The sequence below is a fragment of the Podarcis erhardii genome, assembly GCF_964252035.2.
Source record: "Podarcis erhardii genome assembly, chromosome: 8".
In the NCBI taxonomy this organism is placed as follows: domain Eukaryota; kingdom Metazoa; phylum Chordata; class Lepidosauria; order Squamata; family Lacertidae; genus Podarcis; species Podarcis erhardii.
In genome coordinates, this window is record NC_138499.1 from 90,314,693 (window position 1) to 90,335,909 (window position 21,217).

At 43.2% G+C, this 21,217-nt stretch overlaps 1 protein-coding gene across 3 annotated transcripts in view; it reads left to right on the top strand.

Moving 5' to 3' along the window:
* SLC24A3 (solute carrier family 24 member 3) overlaps positions 1 to 21,217 on the top strand; it is a gene marked incomplete at its 5' end in the record, with an annotated part of 170,946 nt that overhangs the window by 147,383 nt on the left and 2,346 nt on the right. For 2 of the 3 annotated variants that reach the window (XM_081872738.1, XM_081872737.1), the window contains 7 exons: positions 2,696 to 2,841; positions 4,380 to 4,540; positions 6,312 to 6,591; positions 7,056 to 7,222; positions 8,819 to 8,933; positions 9,561 to 9,673; positions 20,986 to 21,051. In XM_081872738.1, coding sequence (XP_081728864.1) covers positions 2,696 to 2,841; positions 4,380 to 4,540; positions 6,312 to 6,591; positions 7,056 to 7,222; positions 8,819 to 8,933; positions 9,561 to 9,673; positions 20,986 to 21,051 — 1,048 coding nt within the window. The remainder of the gene's footprint in view (positions 1 to 2,695; positions 2,842 to 4,379; positions 4,541 to 6,311; positions 6,592 to 7,055; positions 7,223 to 8,818; positions 8,934 to 9,560; positions 9,674 to 20,985; positions 21,052 to 21,217) is intronic. The other variant, XM_081872739.1, reaches the window with a different exon arrangement.

Below are 21,217 nucleotides of genomic sequence, written 5' to 3' on the forward strand. Positions count from 1 at the left end.
TAATGGATAGTTTTAGCTTGCTGAAGTGTTCCTCGATGTTTTCAGGAAACTCTGAAAGCAGGTGGTCCTTAAGAGTTGTTTGAAAGCAATCCCGATGAATTGGATCTTGAAGGGCTTGAGTGTTCATCTTATGCCTTGGGTTTCCTTTGTTGAAGCCTGTGTTGAGGTATAATCTTAATAGCCATCATGGAACATATTAATTGTGATCTGTCCAACAGTCATCAACACTCATTATAGCTCTGGTAAGGAGTACATCACAGCAATCTTTAGCTTGGACAATTACATAGTCTAAGAGGTGCCAGTGGTTCGACCAAGGGTGCTTCCGTGATGTTTTAATTTAGTTATTTTTCAAAAGAGTGTATTTGTAATAACAAGGTTGTGCGCTGCACATACAGTCAAAAATAAAATTCTGTTCTGGTTGCTGTTGCCAGTTCCTTTTTTCCCAATAGATAGAAATCTTGCCCAACTCTTGCGTTAAAATCAGTGTCTCTGATAGGTTGGCATCCAGTTGAGAATATATTTTTTCTTTAATGTCTTCATCAGCATCCAGCGTTGGTGCATAAGCGCTTAAAATAGTTGCCTGCTGGTTTTTTTGTGAGTTTTATTTGAAGGGTTGAAAGTCACTCATTATGAGAATGTATAATAAAAGCTTTGGGAGAGGCAGAAGAGGAAGATAAATCCCAGCAAGAAGACTAGATAAGACTTGAAACTTTAAGAATATGAGTGACCTTAGACTTTTTTGTGGGATATAAACTGTTTGAATATTAAAGGTAAAAGAAATAAAACTATGAACTTTTTGTTAAAACGAAAACTGGATTTATATGTCTACAAAAAACACACATAAAAAGGCAATATAGGAGATTATTAGTGAATAAAAAGCTGGGCAATGAATTTATTGCTTCAGACACAGTTAAAAAAAGGGGGGTGATCTATGCCAACCCCAAACTAGAACCAAAACAAATAACAAAGGATGAAGAAGGCAGAATATTAGTGGTAGAAATCACTATAGAAGGAGAAAAAATACTAGTTATGGGCATCTATGCACCTAATGAAAAAAAGCTGGAATTTTATAAGTCCCTGGAGGAAAAATTATTTGAAAGATATAATGGAAAGAAAATACTATTAGGTAACTTTAATGAGATAGTATCCCTAGAAAAGGACAAAAGAACTAAGGATGGTGTGGCCAAAGAAGGTAAACTTCCAATAACTTTTTTTGAAATGATACTATTTTTGAACCTAACAGGTGGTTGGAGGTACAAATACTCGACAGTGTGTGAGTTCACATACTATTCCTACCTGAAGGATGCCCATAGCAGAATCGATATGATGATATGGCTCTCAAAAGAATTAATACAAAGAATGAAAAAGATAGGTTGCCTGAGAGCACTCTCAGACCACAACCCAATCAAAATGGTTTTAAAGGGAGAAAATAAACAATATATAGATGGAGATTAAATGAAAACCTCCTAAAGAAAGAGGAAGTGGTAGAGAAAGGTAGAGAAATAATTAGAGAATACTTTAAAATAAACCTAAAGGAATGGACCAGGAAATGGTCTGGGATGCTGGTAAAGTAGTGCTGCGAGGCTTCTTTATTCAAAAGAAAATATATTACAGAAAAAAAGAAGAAGAAAAGCAAAAGATTTTAAAGAAAATAATGTGTTTTGGAAAAACCTTGATGGAAAAGCCAGGAGACAAAGCCATTTTACAAAAGTTGAAAACACTACAAGTACAATTCTCCTTGTTAATGCAACATGAAATTGAACAGAATATAAAATCCCTAAAACAGAAACAATTTGAGTTTGCGAACAAATCAGGGAAGTTATTAGCATAATACAAAGTCACAGAAAAAGATATCACCAAGGACAAGTGCTCCAAAATGAGGAGTATAGACAAGCAGACAAATATAGACATAGTCTTTTTCTTTACAATCATTCGTGTATTTGATAAACGTAACATAAATTTTTCTCATTATGAGAAAATTGGTTAGAAAGAAGGGTGGCTCCCGAAGTTTTATAGGACCAGTCAGGTGAGCTGCATTGGCTTCCCTGGCTTCCTGATTAGCTGTCGAGTCAGTAATGGGGGCTTCCATTGCAAAAGATAAGGTACTGAAGGCTGGCACCTTCATTCACCCAACCAAAAGGCTTTGCTCTGCTGCTCCACACACCATAGCTTTGCAGGCATTGCTCCTAGTCTTATTTTCTATGGACAAACATTCTGAAGTTTCTCCTCAAGATCTTCTGCAATGGAAGAATAGCAGGTAGGAGCAGTGTACTCACTTCACATATAGCCATATTTCAGTCCTTATTTCTTCTATTTTAAAAATGTAACATTTATTTATTAAAAGGCTTCTTAGGCACTAAAATACAGTGGTACCTCAGGTTACATACGCTTCAGGTTACATACGCTTCAGTTTACAGACTCCGCTAACCCAGAAATAGTACCTCGGGTTAAAAACTTTGCTTCAGGGTGAGAACAGAAATTGTGCAGCAGCGGCAGCAGGAGGCCCCATTAGCTAAAGTGGTGCTTCAGGTTAAGAACAGTTTCAGGTTAAGAACGGACCTCCGGAATGAATTAAGTTCTTAACCCAAGGTACCACTGCATAGGGATTGCCAAAACCTACAAATGGATACACAGGTCTGTCAGGAAAACCCCATGAGAAAGCCATTGAGAAGACATCTCTTTGTTCTTTGTATAGGTTTAATGCCAGTCTACAACATATCTTTGAAAGGAGGACAAAGAATGCAACAAATATGGTGAATGGACTAGCAAATAACACAGAGATGGATGACAACAGCAATTGTGATGCTACAGTAGTATTATTAAAGAAAGGTAACTGTTCCAGTAAGTCACACACTGCTTGTTTGCAGAATCCTTCCTGATGTTCTGGTGGGCCAGGCTAGATGCCACTTTAAATGCATCTTTGAATCCCATACTTGGGAATCCCCATGTCATCTTTTAATCAAAGCAGTAGTGGAGTCCCAGTCTAGATGTTGTTTTCTCCCTAATAAAGCTGCTATCTGCTTCCTGGAGCAATAAGCAGCCGGGGGAGGGGGAAGAAGCACAGGGGAAAGGGTTAAACCATGGGTGTAATCCTGATCCATTGGTCACAGCTTCCTGTAACTTCTTTTGAAAACAGTAACAGCAATTCCAAGCATGGGATTCAAAGATGCGAAGTAGCATTTAGTTTGGCCCCAATCTTTGTGAGACATGTCAACAACTGGAGAAGTTAAAGAGTGAAATAGTGAAATGCCATTTTTGCAAAAGAGACCTCAATGTAGGAGATTTTCATGATCAGATTTTCATGATCATTTTGCTTTATCGCCCATTGTTTATAAAGCTTTATAATGTACGTGGCACTTTACGGAGTCACATTTAAAGAAAGGGGGGGTCAAAGAAAGAGCACCTCACCCAAGGAGCTTAAAATCTAAATTTAAACAGCGGAGGGGGTACCTTTACCTTTTTATGTTAGCTGCTTGAGTGGTTTTATCTGAAGGGTAGGATAGAAATGTCTTAATTAAAATAAAACAAATAAAACTGGGCGGGTCATGGTTCCCTGTTGAGAGTACATGAGTAGGTTGTCTTGTTTACATGTTTGCCACAGGAAATAGCAGAGCAGATGTGGCAAGGACAATGTGGAGCCACCAACAGACCTAGTACACTGAAGTAAGAAGAGAGGATGTGGTCAAAGTTCCCCCAAGTATAAGGCAGTGATAATTAAGAACTAAGCCTGGGAGCTGTAACCCCCAGATTCCCTCATGAAACTGATCAGCATCATGACATCAGTCTGGTCAGAGGGAGGATCATGGGGGGAAACAAAACCCAGATGATGACCACCAGCAGAACACTGCTGCTGCTGATGCCGCCAGTAAATTTTGTGTGCTCTACTTTTACTCTTCCGGAAGGCATTCAAAATGCCCTCCCCTCATTTTTGCCACTTCACTTGCAAAATGGGATAGTAAAGTGGGAGGGATACATATTGGCTCAACCACACAAATCAGAACTGTCCCCATGACGTGGTCTGAAGGTCTTCAGTGGTAGAGCACCAGCAGGTCACCTCAGGTTCTTTCCCCAGCCTCTCCAGGTAGGGACCCTCTGCCTGAAGCCCTGAAGAACCACTGCCAGTCAATGTGAACGGAAAGAGTAACAGCAGATGGACTAATTGCATCTGCTGCCAAAGTGTCAGGTTTTTCCGAACTAGACATTCTTTTAGAGTTTCTAAAAAAATTTAGGAGAGGTTCTTAGCGCTGCTTATTAAAGAGAAGCAATGTTAGGGAACACCACTGAACAGCTGACTGTCATATGGTGGCTTCAAATAGGATAAATATCTGATGATGCAGAAGACTTTTTCTCTCCTGTTAATTTCCCTTAATTGTCTTTAGGAAACTTCCATCGCAAAGCCTCTGTGATCATGGTGGATGAATTGTTGTCTGCATATCCACACCAACTTTCATTTTCAGAGGCTGGGCTGCGGATTATGATAACCAGTCACTTCCCCCCCAGAACCCGGCTCTCCATGGCCAGCCGCATGTTGATCAATGAGGTATATTTTATGTTTTGTGTAAACAGTGCTTGCTTCAGCAGTGATCTGTAAACTGGAAGCTACTGGACTCTTTTTATGGGGCATCTTGGTGGGTTGCTATGAGTGATGACCACACTTCTTCCTCTCACCTCATACTGGATGGCCAGAATCTTTATCACAGCAGGGCTGCCCTGCATGTTTCCCCAACTGGAATATAATGGTAGAATGAGCCATATTGGGGTCTGGAGCACAAGAGTAGAGGAACATGAGCTGCACTGACAGGGTCAAGGAGCTCCTCTGTTGTCTGAGGAGAAAAGAGTCCCCAAGAATGGAAAACAGCCACAGTCCAGTCATGGCAAGAACTTGGAAACACAGTCCAAAAATATAATGCTGATTTGTTTTCAAGACAACGTATGAGATTGGTCCCTTTTGCTCCTCATGTGTTTCTCAAACAGAAATCTCTGCCCTTAGTTCAGGCCATTTCTGCATAGGACAGAACAAAAAAATACACCTCCTTAAAGGGTCCTAAGTATTCATGTAAAAAAGCATTGTATTGATTAAATTATTTATGATTTTTCAAAATAAAGTACATGAATACATTGTTATTTGTACTGCTACTTAAGAGCTTTTAAAGGTAAGGTTGCAGTCTTTAATAAGTTTACTTAGCAGGTTAATCAACTAAAGCTTTAGCTGATTAATCAGTATGTTCAGTTATAATCAGTGGGGCTTGGAACCAAGGATGAAGTTGTTCATTTCTTGATGCTGTTGTAGTTTTATAATACAACACAAGTGACTATTTAAGATGGCTGTTCTATCTAACAGGGAGTGAGAAATTTTTGTAAATTCAATTACAAAACAAGTGTCAGTGATGTACATATATAACATACCGTATATTAAAATAATGTTATTTTGATAATTTAAATATATACTGTACTTTTCTGTATATAAGACGAGGGTAGATAAATAGGTATTGCTCCAGCGGGAAGGTAAACGGCATTTCCGTGTGCCAGCCACATGACCCGGAAGCTGTACACCGGCTCCCTCGGCCAATAAAGCGAGATGAGCGCCGCAACCCAAGAGTCGGCCACGACTGGACCTAATGGTCAGGGGTCCCTTTACCTTTTTATTTAACTCTAAAGTAATGTTCTAAATGTGGGCTCGTCTTATACACGGATAGTGCAGGAGGGGAGCAGGAGGTTGTAAGTGGCGAAAGCGTGGGTGATTCGTGGCTGCGACAAGGGCTGCTTTTAATTGGCTGCTGCAGTTGTGTGTGCGCTTGCTGGCTGCTGGTGGTGATCAGGCAGACGCTTTATGGCTTTTGTCACACATGCAATTGTCAGCGTTTGTCAGTCTGTTGAGTGATTTTTGGCATTCCCCCTCCCAAAAAAAAAGCTCAATAACTCTGTGCACCCCTCCCCCCCAAAAAGCTCAACAACTCTGGGTCATCTCCCCCCATTTTCTAAAATTGGAGCCCCCCAAAATTCATGGGGGCGTCTTATACACGGAAAAATACATATTACTTGCCCTCTTTAAAAGCTAGCAAATTCGGCTTTTATCAATGTATATTGAGATTCTTATTAACTGAGGTATGCAGCGGTTTTGTACATCAGCACAACTTGTAAGAGCTCTGAAATAACATGAGTTGATACTACTATATTACCTGCAGGTGAAGCATTTGTCTTCAGCAGTTGCTATGGAGATTTGATCCTACAATCTCTTCTCCTTCCTCCCTATTTTAGTCTCGTTGCTTTTTAAAAACTCCTAATGCATCTGCCATTACTTCTTTAAACAGAGACAAAGACTAATCAACAGCAGAGTATACACCAATGGAGAATCAGAGGTGGCCATCAAAGTCCCTGCCAAGCGCACAGTAGAGAATGGGTCAGGACCCAGCAATTCTGCAGAGAGAGGTGCAAATGGAGCGAGACGAGATGAAGAGGCTGCAGAGGCTGGGAATGAAACAGAGAATGAAAACGATGACAATGAAAACAATGAGAATGATGAAGAGGAGGAGGAGGAGGAGGAAGAGGAGGATGAGAGTGGAGACCCTTACACTCCCTTTGATGTACCATGTAAGAAATTCCTAGGTTTCACAAATCTGTTTGCTTGTTTAATATTAAACATACGGTACTTATTTAATTTTAATATTTCAAAGTCTGCTTTTTAAAACATTCTTTAGACATCTAGACAATTGGGAGAGAGCTCCTTCAGAGTAAGGCAAGTTACTGAGCAAAAATCCTTCTTGCCATTAGATGCTACATGAAGGCTTTGGAGTGGGGAAGCGCAAATGATCATTCAACCTAAATGGCAGAAAATTTAGACCTCAGTTGAAACTTCAGCTTTGGTTTGTAGGCAAAGTGAGGTTGTTGTGCTGGCCTCAGTTGCTCAGTTCTTCATTTTGATATGCTATATTCTTTTTCGTATGCATTTATCTTAGCTCTGAACTTAAGTAGAATTTTTGTCATTTTAAAAAAGGAGGTCATAAGGCATACAAGATGGAATCACCTTCTAATGTTGGGGTTTGGGTTTTTTGCAGCTGGCGTAATAGAAATTGCCAAATGGTTATTCACTTGGCCTCTGTCCTTCCTCTTGTACTTCACGGTACCCAACTGTAATAAACCCCGCTGGGAGAAGTGGTTCTTGGTCACTTTTGCTTCTTCCACCCTCTGGATTGCAGCTTTTTCCTACGTGATGGTATGGATGGTACGTATTGGGCCTGACGAATGCTGGAGTGCTTTGAATGCTGGAAGTGTCCCCTTCTCTTGACAGTGCCTGGGCATGTGGTGGGTCAGATCAAAGAGTTATCTGATCTAGCATCCTGTTTCCAAAAGTGGCAAGCCAGAAGCAGGGCATGGCCCTCCATGATTTACCCTTCTGCAGCCAGCTTGCTAAGTACAATTTTGGTATCATAGATCATAGAAAGGCAGAGTTGGAAGGGACCCTGGGGCCATCTAGTCCAACCCCCTGCAAGGAAGGAGAGTCCACTACCTTCCAAGAGAATCTGTTCCATTGTCAAACAGTTCTTACTGTCAGAAAGTTCTTCTGATGTTTAGTTGGAGAATTTTTTTCTGTAACTTGAAGCCATGGGTTCGGGTCCTACCCTCTAGAGCACAAGAAAACAAACTTGCTGCATCTTCCATGTGACAGCCTTTAAGATATTTGAAGATGACTATCATATCTCCTCTCAATCTCCTCTTTCCCAGGCTAAGCATACCCAACTCCCTCAACTATTCTTCATAAGGCTTGGTTTCCAGATCCTTGATCCTCTTGGTCACCCTCCTCTGCACATATTGCACTGGCCAATATCCTCCTTAACTTGTGGCATTCAGAATGGACACAGTATTCCAGGTGGGATCTGATCAAGGCAGAATAGAGTGGGACTATTACTTCCCTTCATCTGGACACTCTATTTCTGTTGATGCAGCCTAGAATAGCATTGTCCTTTTCTGCTGCTGTGTCACACTGTTGTCTTATGTTAAGTTTGTGGTCCTCTTTTAAGGGTAGAACATTTTGTCAAAAGCCTTACTGAAGTCAAGATTCAGTACATCCACCTCATTCCCCTGATCCACCAAGCTTGTAACTCTATCAAAAAAAGAAATTAGATTAATTTTCCTTAACTTGATTTTGAGAAACTACTCTGGGTCTTAGTAATCACAAGTCCTCAGTGACTGACCATTTAAATATCTGTTTTAGAATCATATTTTGTTTTATTAATTATCTGCCCTTCACCCTAAGGTTAGGTTAGCAGGTTACAGTATTAAAACAACTTTAAAAATGGTTTAAAACAACTTGCAATCATGAAAATAAGCAAAGACTGGCTGTGCAAAGTACTGACTGGCTAGCTCTTATGACAATCACAAAGCCCTACCCCACCCCCTGCATTGTTTCTTTAAATAAAATACTGGCTTCATACCATTAGATAAATTTAATGGGATGAACGTGCCAAATGTCTAAATTTCTTTTCCCTTTTCTTTTCCTGCTCTTCTCTTGAAGCAAGAAGGGAGGGAATCAGCACTGGATCTGGAGCTAAACTGGTGAATTTGGAAGGGGCACAGCTCAAATTAAATCCACAACATTACCAGGCAAGGCTGGGAAAGATTCCTGCCTGGGACTGCAGAGAGCTGCCTCCAGTGCTGTATTAGATGGCCCAGTGGTCTGGCTCAGTATAATGAGCTTGCTATGTTGAGAGCAGGGGAAGCTGAGTTCTTGTTGGAACAGAAAAACCCTCCTATAGATTGGTACATCTGTATGTGCTCTGAATGAGCTTAAGCATCCTAACGGTCCATTTATTTTCTCTAGGTAACAATTATTGGTTATACTTTGGGTATTCCAGATGTGATCATGGGGATCACATTTCTGGCAGCTGGAACCAGTGTCCCGGATTGTATGGCAAGCTTAATTGTAGCAAGACAAGGTAGGTTTGTGTAGTTTGTTAAAACATTGCTATCAAAGAAGCTGTTGAAGGTTTTTAAAACGGAACCATTGCCTGTGCTTAAAGGTAAATGCACAACAAATACTGTAACATAGAGCAGGCACTTGGAGATCGGAGGCTATTCAGATGCTACTTGGTAGAACACTAACTTAACTGAGTGAATTGACAAAAAAGTTTCATACTAGTTTCAGTATAAGTAAATGAAAGTGATGCACCAACCTCAACCAAAGCCTTTCATATACTTCTACTGAAATTGAGGGTGTCTAAACCTTTTATTCCACTGAGTAAATCTGAGGCAGTGTGGAATGTTTTGTGGTGGCTTATGCAAAAAAGCTTGTGTGAATGAAGAACCAAAATTCTCGTCATTATTATGTGGATAACTGTTGAACTTTCTGAGACTATTGTGTGGATAACTACTGGACCTGTGTGTTCCAAATTAGTGAGCGTCAAGACACCTAAAAGAAAGCAGGGGAAATGGGGCAAGCAGAATAAGAGAGAACTTTGCAAAGGAAATAATACTTGCAACTCGGACATAAACAAACTTGCATAAGATGGGTCTATAATAATTCTTGTTTTCTAAATAAGCCCAAACCACTCTTGTTTCCTCAGGAATGGGGGACATGGCTGTGTCAAACTCCATTGGAAGCAATGTTTTTGACATTCTGATTGGCTTGGGGCTTCCATGGTCTCTACAGACTCTAGCAGTAAACTATGGTTCCTATGTAAGTACTACGTTTTTAGTCGCTTTTTTCTTTAAGTCGCTTTTTATGTTTACAAATTGCTACAGCTACTTTTGTGTGATATCATGGTTTATTTTCTGTTTAACAAATAGCAAGCAAACAGGGGGAGTGCTGGACTCGAACATGATCAGGAGAGCCAGTGTGGTGTAGTGGTTAAGAGCGGTGGACTCGTAATCTGGGGAACTGGGTTCGCGTCTCCGCTCCTCCACCTGCAGCTGCTGGGTGAACTTGGGCTAGTCACACTTCTCTGAAGTCTCTCAGTCTCACTCACCTCACAGAGTGTTTGTTGTCGGGGAGGAAGGGAAAGGAGTATGTTAGCCTCTTTGAGACTCCTTTGGGTAGAATCATAGAATCATAGAGTTGGAAGAGACCACAAGGTAGTGATAAAGCGGGATATCAAATCCAAACTATTACTACTACTACTACTACTACTATTCTTCTTCTTCTTCTTCTTCTTCTTCTTCTTCTTCTTCTTCTTCTTCTTCTTCTTCTTCTTTGGTGTGGTGAGAGGTTGACTTCAACTCTTTGTCCTGTCCACAGACCCAGCGAGAATTGAGCATTCTTGCTCCTGCTGTTTGCTCTAGGGTGAAATATCCCATTGATGGGATGGAAATATCCCATTCAATTCAGGATTAGGGCAGGTCCAAAGTCCCAGTCATGGTCCCAGTCTAGCTCGTCTTCCCTGTGTCAGCTATTCGCTGTTGCTGTTGTTTCTATATATATAAAAAACCCCAAACACTCAGCATAATGTCACACCCAGCTTGGTTCCGCATCCAACTCATTAGCTGTACACCACAATGGCTAATAGGGACATGGGTGGCGCTGTGGGTTAAACCACAGAGCCTAGGACTTGCCGATCAGAAGGTCGGCGGTTCGAATCCCCGCGACGGGGTGAGCTCCTGTTGCTCGGTCCCTGCTCCTGCCAACCTAGCAGTTCGAAAGCATGGCAAAGTGCAAGTAGATAAATAGGTACCGCTCCGGCGGGAAGGTAAACGGCATTTCCGTGCGCTGCTCTGGTTCGCCTGAAGCGGCTTAGTCATGCTTGCCACATGACCTGGAAGCTGTACGCTGGCTCCCTTGGCCAATAAAGTGAGATGAGCGCCGCAACCCCAGAGTCGGTCATGACTGGACCTAATGGTCAGGGGTCCCTTTACCTTTATTTTGTCTTAGATTGTAAGCAACATTTTAACCTATAAATTACTATGAGTACTTAGTTTCATAGAAAGCATGTGGTCAGTAAATAAATAAGCAACTATAGGTGTTGTTCAGCCATAAAACTTGCTTTAGGAGGGGAAGAAATCTCCTATCTTGAAAAGATTTCCAGACAGCACCAAATATAGAGATAATTAGGTGTCATTGGGCATCAATTTATACTATAGGTTAGACCATAATTTCTCAACCTTTGGTCCCCAGGTGTTGCTGGATTACAAGTCCCATCATCCCTAGCTAGCAGGACCAGTGGTGAGGGATGATGGGAGCCGTAGTCCGACAATATCTCAACCCAAGGTTGAGAAAGGCTGGGTTGTACCATCACTGATCAAGGTCTGGACTTCTGGGACTTGCATTGGGGTATTTTTGGTGGTGGCACTGAGGCCGTGGAACACTCTCACCTGACCTTAGACTGGCACTGACATTGGCTAGTTATCAGGGTCAGTTGAAAACATTTCTCTTCACCAGGCTTTCTGATTAAACATCAACTATGACAGTTGAAGGGTAGTATACATTGTTACCCACCCAGAGATCATTTTAAGATAGACAGGATATACATTTTAACAATAAAGGGGGGGTGTCTCTGATGACTCCTATGACTCAGAATATCCCTGAATTGTTAATTCATTCTACATCTAATGTAACATATTCAACAAAGAGAAAAAAATTAATAGTGAAGCCTTTATATATAATTCCTAGAAATTTATACAGTTTTATTAAAACCACGACATGTGAACATGCTCAGAGCTTAGTCGCTTGGAGTGAGTGTTAGTGTTCTGTGGTAATTTCATGAAACCACATGACCGCAGAAAGTTTAAAATGACAGGAAAGATTGTTAGCAGTAATGTAGTGTGTTCTGCCCTCCACCCACTGCAAGGATCCTGGCTAAGACTCTCCTTCTGACCACCCCAACTACCTGCCTCTGGGAAAGGGAAGCGGGGTGGGTTGGCTGTTGCTGCTGCTGCTGCTACTTACCACTATTCTCCCTCTTATTGGCAGCTCTCTAAGTTGCATTGATTTCCTGTCCCAATTGTCATCTGTGCCAGTAGGCCTTGTTTCTGAGCAGACTACAGCTTCTGCTCCTGACTGAAGGAGTGTTTCGGGTCACATTCCATTGTGCATCTCTCCTCCCAAATTGGCTGCTGAGAGGACACAGCCCCTCACCACTTCCACAGTCAGCGCCTGATGCTCCCTCTGTGATTCTCCCCCTTGATTCAGCCCTCTTACCCTTGCATGGACCCCATTCCTATGCAGGGCTGAACTTCAGTAATCTTTCGTAATATGGCTTCTTCTTCTTCTTCTTTGGTGATCACTCGTAGCCGAGTAAGATTGTCTTCCATGAACACGGTCCTAACTGTGGGTCTGTAAGAGATTGTGGAGGCCAATTCTGGATCCACACATTCTTCAACAGTGGGGACATAGGTTTCTGGGCAGGAATTGATCACGGTGAGGGTTTGCCAAACATGCCTTCCTCTTAGCATGTTTCTCCCTTTCGTCCTGAGTTCGCCTTGCATTCGTGCTTCTTCAAAGTCCATGACAGCTTTGGTAAAGGCTGTTCTCCAACTGAAGCGCTCGCAGGCCAGTGTTTCCTAGTTATCAATGCTTATGCAACATTTTAAAGATTTGCCTTGAGACTGTGTTGGAGATGGCATTTATAAGTGTTCCATGTTTCACAAGCATACAATAAAGTTGGTAGTACAATAGCTTTGTAAACAAGCATTTTGGTTTCCCTGCAAATGTTCCAGTCCTCAAACTTTAATCGGGAGAAGGCTGCACTTGCAGAGCTCAGGCGATGCTGGATTTCAGCATCAATGTAAGCCCTTCTGGAAAGATAACTGCCCAGGTAGGAGAAGTGAACAACACATTCCAGGATTGCACCATTAGGTTGGATTTGTGGCACTGCAGAGGGGTTCTTTTGTGCTTGTTGGTGCAGCACTTTGGTTTTTTGGATATTGAGCAAGTTTTCTGTAAACTTCTTTTAAGATATTTAGGATGGTTTGGAGGTCATCCTCTGAGTGTGCGCACACTACATTTTCATCAGCATACTGAAGCTCTATGATGTAAGTTATGGTAACCTTACTCTTTGCTTTTGGCCTACTCGGATTAAAGAGCTTTCCATCTGTTCAATATATGATTTCTACCCCAGTAGGGAGTTTCCCTTGGACAATGTGTAGGATCATGTCAAGTAAGATAATAAATAGAGTTAGGGTGATAACGCATCCCTATTTAATGCCTGATCCCACTTTGAGAGCCATTGTAATCCACGATTGTTGCTGTGATGTTATCGCAGAGGAGCTGAACGATGTTCACAAAGCAGCCAACTTTCAGAAGGACAGTCCACAGGGCAGTGCAATTTATACTGGCCTTAGTCAGGTCAATAAATGCCATATACAGGGGTTGGTTTCTCTCTGCATTTTTCTTTAAGCTGTCGGGCAGTGAAAATCATATCCACTGTCCCCCTAGAAGGTTGAAAACCATTTTGGGAATCAGGAAGGGTATCCTCAAATATAGTTAGGAGACGGTTTGCTAAGATCCTTGCAAGTATTTTGCCAATTGCAGGTAATAAAGAGATGACTCGATAATTTCTGCAATCCATTCTATCACCTTTTTTAAAAAAAGATTGCTAATTTTGGTATCCCTGAAGTCTGCTGGGATATCCTATCTCTCCCAGATTTTTTCAATGAGCTTGTGAAGTTGTGTAAGTTCAATTCTGCCTGCTTTGAGGACTTTGGCAGGTATCCCATCAGGTCCGCTGATTTTGTTGTTTTCCATTTGATTAATAGCTATACACAACTCTCCCAGATTTGGAGATACTGCAGGCTCATCTCTAAATTGTTTTTGCGGGATTTGTGAGAGGACTTCGGCAGCTATGGGGGAGTTGTGGTTAAGGAGATGTTGGTAATGTTCTTTCCAGTGCAATGCAATAGCTTCTGTATCTTTTAGAAGTGTGGTGCCGTCTGTTGGGCGTGGGGGCATATGCCATGATTTATTGGCCCATAGATGATCTTTGTGGCTTTAAAGAAACTCTGTGCATCATGAGTGTGGGCTAAGTGCTGGATCTTTTGAGCTTTTTTTATCCACCAGGTGTTCTTTAGTTCTCTGGTTCTTCTTTGAACCTCAGTCTTAGCATTGGCATGGGTATTTTTCTTAGTGGCACAGTTTCTATCTCTTTGTGTGCGGCCAAAATTTGGCACCCCCAAATGGATCTTCTCAATTATGGATCTTCTCAATTTCATGCCCCCTTGGCTTGCTGCCCTCTGTGAGGGAACCACCCGCACCACCCTTAATCCAGCACTATTCCTATATCTCGGAGCCTCAGTGTGGCAGCGATATGTCCCAACAACTCTATTCCCAGTAACTCCAAAATGGGACACACCATTCCACCACAAAAATTAAAGGATTCTGTCAAGGTTCTGAGGGTTTTCAGTTCTGATGCATTTCTCCATCAGGTGTGATTAGAGCATTAATTTGGGAAACAGTGAAATAATGGCTGTGGTCTGTGAGCCCATATGGTCCTTGTCACAGACCTGCCTTCTCTTTCAACTCTGCCCCTTATCAGTCAGGCTGGAACCTGAGCCCAGAGTGGCTCCTGAACTGATGACCTGAGCTGGGAGATGTCAGCGCCACCACCTGATTCTGTCTAAAGGAGGAAGTTCCAGGAAGACTAGTTATACCAGCTAAGGAAGCTTCGTTTCAGCATTAAGCCAAGGAGGTCTGGTGCCAATCCCTGACTCTTATTAAAGTTTCTGGACCTGGTTTGTTTGTCTTGCTGACCTAAGCATTGCACAAGAACTGGATTCAACCCTGACATATTTTGACCAACTTTGCCCTACTTCTCCTTTGGCTCATTGAATCCGACCATGCTCCACCCCACCCTGGCCCTGGGGCCTTTCTCCTTGAGTTGGCAGAAACAAGGTTTGGCACCAGCATATGTTGACTGAAGGACTGGGTGATGTGTGCAATTTGCATCAAAGTGTGGATTTATATGTGCCAGGTGTTAGGTGTGACACAGAATATCCAGGAAGCCGTTGTGCTTGAGGAAAGAGAAGATGGAGCGGCTAAAATCCTATATCATGAAAGACATTCACTGTCTAATACTCCCTCCTCACATACAAGACTGTTTTTCCCACTGTCCACTCTAATAGGGACACTGTCATAACCATTAAATCAAGGTATTTGTCACTAGAGATGATCAGAAATAAAAATATATTAGCGGCAATAAGGAATGCTTTTACTTGTATGGAATCTGTATCAAAATTGCTTTTGGCTTTAGCAGCACTATCTCACTTTCTCCTGAACCAAATGCCAGAGTAGAAGTGAAAAATGGAGTGTGCCCTTGTTCCTACTTTCTGGTTTTTCCATTGCAGAAACTTGTTATTCCATTGATATTCTCTGTAAGTAGGACACCAGGGGAGACTCTGAGAGCCACAGGAATACTGAAATGTGTAGGTATGTGTACTGCTTTTTTCCTGGGGGTACTCAAGGGTATGCAGTACAGTCACCTTTTTTCTAGAAGAAATGCACTGGTTAAAAGTGTTGCACTTACTGTAACAACTTCATGGTGAGTACCAGCAGCCTTTTTCTAGAAGGAAAGCACTGGGAGTAATATTATTTTAATAAATGGAAGCTACATCATAGTTCTGGCTCGTATGCTCGCTGGGATGGTGTCACTCTTTATCTGGTCAACGAGTAAAGATGCCCTTCTTCCTCCCCATCAGTATGCACATAATGCCATGTGTAAGCTGAGAGTACACACATCCTACTCAAAAAAGAGAAGAAATGTTGTCCAGTTAGGCATTCTTGTGTAGAGTGCATGGTGAGCAGGCAGAGGCCTGTTCTTTCTTCCACCATGTGCTGAGTTCTCAGTAGATAGAGCTGAGCCACAGCTCACCATCCTGATGATAATCTTTGTAATCTGAGAAGGCTGGTGGTCTTCTGGGAAGAGAAACCTAAAGAGCTTCCCTTCCCTACTACAAAACAACAGAAGAGAGCTTCCCCCTCATTCTTGGTATGAAACTTCCTGATCAAACTCTTAAGAAGGCACAGGCAGGAAATGTGGCTGACAGCGGCTTTTTGGAATTGGTTGCTTTTCTGCAATTCCAGCAAAGTCAAACTTTCATTGTCTCTCAGTAGTATACAGAATAAGAAGCAATTAAGTGATGCCTAGTGGATAATCTAGGCACTAATGTTATTTCCAGCAGGGGGAGTTACTACTGTTTTAGTCCTATTTTGTTTTAGTCCTATTTTGCCATTCAGAGTGTGCATATTCCTGGTCCCTAGCGGGTTTTTCAACTATAGTTTGAGCTGCTCTGTTTAATTCTTCTGCCTCTACCTGCAACGTGGCATGTCAAGTTCACCTTACTGACACCCAAGGGGAATTTACGCTTTATGTGCCAACAACAAAAAAAGCACAGTGAAATCTAGCCTTTGTTCCAGGAAATGCAGCTGTGATGTCCAGTGTGGGCAGCCGAACTTCCTGACAAAGTGCATTCCAGAGCCATAAAGCCATCTTGCCAACTGTCCCTGGGAATTTCCACACACACTCCAATCAATCTTCCCTAGGGAAATTAGCCTCTTTTGTTTACTTGAAATACTTTTAGATCTGACATCAAATGGAGAGTGCAGAGAAACAGAGTGATTCAGATTTTACTACAAATGACAATACTGCCCCCAACCCAATTTCATCTCTTATAAGCACCATAACACCAGCACATTAAGTGACAAGGAAGAGATCAGGATATAATTTAATGCTTTGTCTCTTAGGAACTTGCCTCCTACCCAGTGGCGTAGCGTGGGGGGTGCCAGGGGTGCCGGCCGCACCGGGCGCAACATCTGGGGGGGCGCGAGTCCAGAGGGAAGGGACAAGTTCCTTCCTCCGCCGGGCTCCCCGCCGCCACCACCAACCTTGCGCCCTAGCGCGCGCGCGCCCCCCGCCGCCGCCGCCGCGCTCCACTCACTGCTCGCAGAAGGAGCAGCCGCTGCAGCCGCGCCGATGCCGCCACCAACGCCGGGCACGGGCAGCCTCCGCACCCCGACGCCGACGCCATCCCCTCGGCCTAGCCACAGGCGGCGGCTGCTTCTGCCGACTGGGAGGGAGGAGAGCTCCGAGGGGCCTCGCCGCGCCCTGCGCTCCCCAAAACCCTCCGAGAGGAAGCCGGCGGGCGGGCGAAGGTCCCCCGGCGGGCGAGGGTCTCCCGCTGGCTCCGGCTCTCAGCGCAAGTCTCAGCCACGGGGGGGGGGGTCGGGCGAGGACAGAGCGCGGCTGGAAGCCCCCGGACCAGGCTGGGGGGAGGAGAGGCGCTCGCCAAGCCCGGATCTGGAGCGCCTCGGAGCGCGGGCTCCACCTACAGCCCAAGGAGAGGAGGGGGCGGGGAGGCGCCCGAGGGGAGGGGGCTTTGGCTGCCTCGGCCCGCGGGGGCTCCGCAAATAATAAATTTAATAAATTCCTGCTGAGCCTTAAGGGGGGGTCCTTGGCTCCTTCGCTCACCCCCAGCCCCAGTGGCGTAGTGTGGGGGGGTGCAGGGGGGCCGGCCGCAACATCTGGGGGGGCGCTCGCACTCGAGTGCTAAAATCCAGGGGTTGGGGGCGCAAATTACTTGCCTTGCCCCGGGTGCTGACAACCCACGCTACGCCACTGCTCCTACCAGGTCAGATTATTTATCCATCTGTCTCGGTAACAGCAGGCCTACTCAGTCTGGCAGTGGCTCTCCAAGGGCTCAGAGAGAGGCCTTTTCCCCTTTCCCTTCCATGATATTCTTTTAACTAGAGATGCCAGAAGCTGAACCTGGAATCTTCTGCATGCAATAGATGTGCTGCAAAAAAGGACTGAGCTACAAGTCTTTCTTTTACTCCCTCTATTTTACAATGGGTGTCTATAGAAATCTTTATCATGTTTCCTGGACTGTGAGTGATGAGCTGCTAAGTTGTCTCTGAGCACCTCCTGGAAAATTGCAAGCAACACTTTATCTCCCTGAGCCATTTGCATAGCCGTGGCCTTCTCTTAAAAATAAAACTTTTTTTTAAAAAAAATAGTGATTCTGGTGGGAAGCCTACTAGCTGAAGATCCATGTCCTGTGTCTTGATAATTTTAGAATCTTTTGTGTGCTTATTATAGATGGAGGTAATGATATAACTTTGGCATCCACATGTTTGCTAACTAAGAAATGGGTGAAAAACTGCTGCTGATGCAGTGTGGAAAATTATTTATTCAACTGGCAACACAGTAAATTACTTTAATGCAGAAAAAAATTGATTTGAATTGCTCATTAGATTGAAAACAACTTTACAAAGCAGGGGAAAGCCCAGCTGTTGAACAAACAAGAGACACATTGTTAGTTGTACATGAACTTTTATCCTCCAAGTTATTTTGTGGTGACAGACGAATGCTTTTTCTCCCCTCTTTCTGTCCATGTGTCAGCCCAGCTGAGTAACCGAGATCTGGAACTGTCCCGTCACCTTTGGAGGAAGAACACTAGTTCTGCCCTGAGCCCTCAAATGGCAGTTTGCCATTAAAAATATTCTTGTACTCTAACCGAAACAAAAACAAGCCAACCAATATTAGATGATGTCTTTTATCAAAATGACTCGGGGGGGGGGGGGACCGCCACTCATGTTTAACTGAATTACTAAATAAATACACAACAGAATAATTCAATGTAAGGTCTGGAGACAGGCAATAATTTCTCAGAGGACTGAAACCAGTTTAAGGAAGTCTTTGCTTGCTACTTAGCATACCACACACAGATTTATTTGGTCGCCCTGTCACCTCTGAACAGTTTGGCAAGTTTTATTTTTTAAAAAAACAACTTTACGAACCTGAGGCAAAAGTAGGCCAAATTTGTATCCCTTTCAAGCTACCTTCAGTTGTTCAAAAAACTTATATCTCTCTAGCCTAAATGTGCCTTTGCAACTGCCTTTATTCTAACTGCACATTTTGAACTCACCTCATCCCCAGTTACTAATATCTTTAGACAATATGTCTCTGTAGATACCCAGTGCAAAAATATGGTGCTTCTGCAGTGACTAAATGCAAAGGTGAATGGGGCTCCTGTACCTTTAATGACTGCCCAGACTAGCAAAGCTAGCTGCCTGCCCAGATTCCATACTTTCAAAAATTACAGGGATCCTGCACCCACGAAAGTAGACAATATTGTACCACAATCATGATGTGCCCAGCAGATACTGCTTGAAAGCCGGTGTAGCATAGTTATGAAGAGTACACCAATGATGCTGAGGGATGGGGATGCTTCTTCTGCTGCTGCTGGGGGTTCTACTGTGATGGACGCTCCAGCTGCACCCTAGGGGACAGAAAGCTGGTGGTTGTCCAAGCAGTAATAGCAGGCCCTGAAGTGAAGTGTCATTCCTTGAACCTGCTGGATCCAAAGCCCTGTGGATCCTGGAAGGGACCCAAGCTGAAGCTGGCATAATGAGAGAGGGAGAAGGCCCACTTGCCCAGCTTGTCCTGGCTGGGTGAGGTGGCAGGACTTCTGATGGGCTCCCCTTCCTTAGGACTGCTTGGTATGAGACTGTTCTACTATGTGCGTCCCGGCCATGTCCGTAAGGTATTCCTAAGTGTCTCTTTTTTCAAGTCAAAGCCTCCTATCTGCATTATGGAGACAATAATACAGAGGTAGTACTGCTATATATGCGCCCCAAGCTTCCTCCAAGGAGTGGAAGGTGGCCAGCATGGTTTTCCTAGGCTGGGCTGAAAGAGAGTGGGAGACAGGCTTTTGCCTTCATGTCCTGCTTCTGGGCATTTGGGTGCCGCTGTAAGAAACTACTAGACAAACTAGATGAGGGCCTTTGGTGGGACCCAGCAGGGTAAAACTAAAGCAGCGAGTTTACAGGTTAGACTACTGCTGGATGTTGTGATTGTTCCTGAATGTCCTCACGGAAGTAGTGACCAGGAATGAGTGGCAGGTTTATTTATTGTTCCAGTTGCACTCTTTACCACAAAAATAGGGCTGACCTCAATGACTAAGGCCTGTAGTCACCAGTAGGTTAGATAGGTTTTATACATTTTTTGTGGGTTTCACCTTCAAAATAGTCTGGAAGCTTCTTTCGATTCAGAAAATAGTTTGCAGGGTTCTAAATTGTGCCAATAGATCAAATCACATTACACCAATCATTACAACCAACTTTGCTGGTTATGGAATGGGTAGGCAAACTAAGGCCCGGAGGCTGGATCCGGCCCAGTCGCCTTCTAAATCTGGCCCATGGACGGTCTGGGAATCAACGTGTTTTTACATGAGTAGAATGTGCCCTTTTATTTAAAATGCATTTCTGGGTTATTTGTGGGGCCTGCCTGGTGTTTTTACATGAGTAGAATGTATGCTTTTATTTAAAATGCAAATGGGTTATTTGTGGGGCATAGGAATTTGTTCACTAAAAAAAAAATAGTCCGGCCCCCCACAAGGTCTGAGGGACAGTGGACCGGCCCCCTGCTGAAAAAGTTTGCTGACCCCGTGTTATGGTTTATTTCTAGGTTCAATTCAACCTCCCCCTACCCAAGTCATTCCTTCCAACCTCTTCAGTGTGGGCCTAGTCATTGGCTGGTGTGCATTAGAGACGGAACCTTTTTGGTTGTAGCACCCATAATCTGGAACAGCCTCCTAAGAGAGGGATACCTGGCCTCATTGCTGCTCACTTTTATTGAGAAACAAAGACTACCTTATTCCTGTGGGGTTTTGCCAAACACTGCCCTTAACAAGGTTTTGGCAACAGCTGTGGCTGCCTTTAGAATATCTGCTATAATTTGCTCTTGGTCTGATTATTATCCTATTATTTTAAGGAATGTGAGGTGCTGTGATTATTATGGAAAGGTGAGGTTGAAATGCAAAGAATAAATAAATAAATAAATATACATTCAGAAATCGAAAACAGCCAGCCCTGCCCAATTCTGTGGTTCAAAGGGCAGCAGTGATGCTTTGAATACAATATTCCCTTTGGTGTAAAAGAATGTGATATAATGGTCTTATCTCATTTATATCTATGAGATTACAGTTTTCTGCTGTGTAGTGATTATAACTAGTTCATTATAATCAAAGTGGAGACAGAATTCTTAAACAGTTGCATTAACTTTTCAGATTTATTTAAACAGCCGAGGACTTATCTATTCTGTGGGCTTGCTGCTGGCATCAGTTTTCGTTACTGTAAGTAGATCACAATTTTATTCTGAACTTTTAAGATAGTAGCAAATCGTGAAATAAAAGCTTAACCCCATTTTGGTGAGGCATGTATGAAATATGGTGCAGTTGTGGAATGTAGCAGTGTGTGTTGTGATAAATGTAATGGTGATTCATGGGCAGCATCTTCCAA